Here is a 4,198-nt window from a genome sequence, read left to right on the forward strand (position 1 = left end):
TCTGCAAAATTTGAAGAATCTAGTTCTATTAGTTTCCCAGATAAACGAAATTTTATATTTAAGTCATATGGGAGTTGTCAAGTTCCCCATAAAAGTTCGCCCTTTATACTCTAATTGTTCAGATGAATGTCACAGTTTTTCAAGTAAAATTTGAAGATTCTAGCTCTAATAGTTTCTAAGATATACGATTTTTTCTAATTAATTCATATGGGGGCTCCACGCCCCCCATATGAAAGTCCGCTCGTTTTCCCCCAAAATGTTCAGTTGAATATTAAAGTAATTTATGCAAAATTTGAAGAATTTAGTTCTATTAGTTTCCCAGATAAATTAATTTTTGTATTTAATTAATATGGGAGGTGCTGCTCCCCTCATAAGTAGTCCACCAATTTATTTCCCAAAATGTTAACATGGATGTTAAAGTTATTTGTGCAAAATTTTAAAATTCTAACTGTAATTGTTTCTAAGATAAACGAATATTTGTTTTTAATTTATATGGGAGGTGCCACGCCTCCTAATACTAGTCCGCCTGCTTTTTGTCCTAAATAATCATATTGACACTAAAGTGGCTCCGACAAAATTTGAGGACTCTAACTGTTATATTATCTCAAATATACGGATTTAATATTTTCTAATATGGGCGTGGCACCTCGCCCACTTGAAATTTCAAAATAAGAAGTAGCCTATTACCTATTCCAGACATACAGGAATACGCTGTGAAAATCAGGGTTTCAAAAAACTGCTAATTGCAGTCGCAAATTACTAAATATTTGACTAAATTTAGTACCATGCTTAAAAAATAGTAACTCGTTAAAATTTCCCCTTACAAGCTAACTGAAGTCAGTCAACTGTGTCAACACATTGCTGCAATAACTTGCAAGTGGTTTTGTTTATCTTCAGCAGCCACACACACAAGCAGCGGCCATATTAAGTTTTTCAACTCAGCCGAACTGAACACAACGACTGAACAGTAAAAACAGTTTTGCGTGTGCTGCTTACGTATTGCTTAGTTCTTGGTTTCGTTTTCTTACTAAAGGTACCTTCACACCTATGAAATATTTGCATGAAATATTTTTTCACTTGTTTGTTGTAAAACATATGAAATAAAAACAGAGTTGGTTTTATGTTCACATTGTGACAAAATATGTCGTTTTTTGTTTCATTAAACAGCTGTCAAATAGCTAAAAATATAAACAGAAAAAACTTGCCGCCCGTTCAGATTGAACAAAATATTTGTGTGAAATAATTGTTTAGTGAAATAGTAAACAAACAGAAATTTATTTGTTTGAAATGAATAATGAAGATACTTTTCTTCTTTTATGCTGTGGTGCTGTATCAGTAATTCTTTTGGAAGGGAAAAAAGAAAAACAAGAAAGAGTATGGGTTCGTGAGTGGGTGCGAAGGCGAAAAGAGGAAGGGTGTTGCGCAAAGTTGTTGAAAGAGCTTCGCTTGGAAACTCCAACACTGTATCACAACTTTTTAAGAATGAAGGCAAAAGATTTTGATTATTTGGCAAGTTTCTATGTTGTAATATAAATTCCTAATTACCTTTTAATAGCTTCCTTAGTTAAATCTAGTTAAGCCTCTAATAACGAAGCAGACTACAAGATTCCGGGAACCCATTTCTGCCACCGAACGTTTAGCGGTTACTCTTCGTTACTTGGCAACAGGTGAGAGTTTTAGATCTCTCCAGTTTGTATTTCGGATACCGTTTAATACAATCTCGGTTATAGTTCCAGAAGTTTGTAATGCAATTTACAATGTACTTCAGCCGGAATATTTAAAGGTACCATTAACTGACGGTTATTTGGAATACACTAATTTCTTTAATTATCAAAATATAGACACCATCGAAGAATGGAAAGCTATATCTGAGGAGTTTTTGCATAAGTGGAATTTTCCCAATTGCATAGGAGCTTTAGACGGAAAGCACGTGGTTATGAAAGCACCAGCACATTCAGGAAGTATTTATTACAATTATAAAGGTAAAATGAATTCCTAAACAATAAAATATGACTTATTTAAATTCCTATCCGCTATTTTGTAAAGGTACACAGAGCATAGTCCTAATGGTGATTTCGGATGCATCTTATAAATTCCTGTATATTGATGTTGGATCAAATGGTCGGATATCAGATGGTGGCGTTTTTCGCAAAAGTTCCTTCAATGAAGCTATGACCAATAATAAACTTAATTTGCCACCTTCTGAACCACTTCCATCTAGAAATATTCCGGTACCATATGTGCTTGTTGCTGATGATGCATTCGCTATCTCACCACACTTGTTAAAACCCTATAGCTTGCGAACATTAACGGCAACACAAAGAATTTATAATTATAGATTGTCAAGAGCGAGAAGGGTTATAGAAAATGCTTTCGGAATTCTATCTGCTCGTTTTAGAATATAACGAAGCGCAATAATGCTTTTACCCACGAAAGTACGCACAATAACTTGTGCTTGCTGTGCTCTGCACAATTTTTTGATGACCCAAAAAAAACCGTATATTTCAATCCGAAATTGGTTGACCACTATTCCGAGGATGGCACTCTAATCCCTGGTGAGTGGCGGAATGACATCGACCAAAATTTACCAAACCTCCGACCACACCGCTCATATGTTAATCAAGAAACCTCAGTAATACGAGAAGAATTCTCCCAATATTTTATTGAAGAGGGAGAAGTTCCGTTTCAATATAAACATATATAAAAATTCTACGGAAAGACTGTTGGTTTTTTTATATAGCTAATCCAGTTATTAATATTACCACGATAATAAAGAAAATTTATAAAAAAAAATATGATTTTCTTAATTTAAATTTCTAAATCGGTTATAAATTTCTACTTGTAAATAGTTTACAGAAAAAATCAAATAAATAATAATATTAAAACTATTGTTCAATTCACAATCGATGTTGTAGCGTTGTATGCGTTGTATGTCAGCAGCTGCTATAATAGTCATAACAATGTTGTTGGTATTTTCTATGCAAAAGCTCTATACAACTTCTACGACAATTTTTCATATGTTTTTCGAATGTTGTAAGAAAGTTTAGTGTTGCCAATTGTTTTTTTCAACATATAAACGAAATATTCAAAAGATTTTAGCATAAAAAACGATAAAGTGGTAACACTGAAATCAAAAACAAACAGCTTTTACCAAAACAAAAAAATTAAAATTTGATTAAAAACAGTTTAAAATGTTTAATAAAGAAAATGAAAGAATTCAAAATTCAAAGAAATTAATTTGGTTTATTTCGCATGTTTAATTAAATTAAAATGTTTTGATTTTTTTATCTTTTGACATTGTTATGTATATTTGTTTTGATTGTTTTTTTTTTTTTTTTTTTTCATTGAGAACATAAACTTACGACTTGCTGCAAAGATCTGTTCACAATCACTGTTAGTACACTTTAGTAGGTACAATATACAACTTGATTGTGAATTGAACATATGATTCAGTCCAGTCTAGCCTATAACCAAGTCTAAAGTCTAGACTATAGACTACATTGTAAACTAGTATATTCTATAGTCCAGCCTACAGACTATTCTAGCTTATAGTCTAGTCTATAGTCTACAATATAGTATAGTCTATAGTTTAGTTTATAAACTAGACTAGACAATAGTCTCGACTATATCAATACAAATCTATAGACTTGTCAATAGTCTAGTCTATAGACTAGTCAATTGCCTAGATTATAGACTATAGTCAATAGTCTAGACCAGGGGTCGGCAAACTTTTGAGTCGGAAGAGCCAAAACTTACAGTTCACAAAACATGGGTTTTAAAAGAGCCACAAAATGTTTGTTTATTAAAACATTACAAATGAATGTTTGTGCGTCACTTGATTGCGTTTTTAACACTTGTTATATAAAGATATAAAAGTTTATTAGAGTGGGGCGACAGTATAAAGTGTCATAGTTATGTATATTAATTAAGGCCCAAATAGACTACACAAGCGGCTTATCAAACATACTTTTTTCATTCGCACACACACTACACAAACATTGCTCGTACAAACACCGATTTTTTCACGTTTTTGTGGACTTGCAAAGATACAGATGTCAATTTTTCTTAGAAATGGAAATTTTGTGAAAATTTTGTTGTTAATGAATATAAGCAATACAAACGGTTTGACAAAAATTCAATATGTTTGTGTAAAAATCAAATTTTTTTAATTTTTGTACAAACGAACCGCAAGCATTTG

The 4,198-nt window shown here is 32.1% G+C and overlaps 1 protein-coding gene across 1 annotated transcript; it reads left to right on the forward strand.

Annotated features, from left to right (window-relative positions):
- The first annotated feature begins 1,189 nt into the window (after positions 1-1,189).
- On the forward strand, positions 1,190-2,006 carry LOC119614604. Its single transcript, XM_037970724.1, has 2 exons — positions 1,190-1,509; positions 1,565-2,006. The coding sequence occupies exons 1-2, from the start codon at positions 1,288-1,290 to the stop codon at positions 1,997-1,999; spliced, it is 657 nt and encodes a 218-aa protein (XP_037826652.1). The 5' UTR covers positions 1,190-1,287; the 3' UTR covers positions 2,000-2,006.
- The last annotated feature ends 2,192 nt before the right edge of the window (positions 2,007-4,198 follow it).

This window comes from Lucilia sericata, unplaced genomic scaffold (assembly GCF_015586225.1).
Source record: "Lucilia sericata isolate MDLA Ls3-8-SP2 unplaced genomic scaffold, ASM1558622v1 Contig003113F_arrow, whole genome shotgun sequence".
In the NCBI taxonomy this organism is placed as follows: Eukaryota; Metazoa; Arthropoda; class Insecta; order Diptera; family Calliphoridae; genus Lucilia; species Lucilia sericata.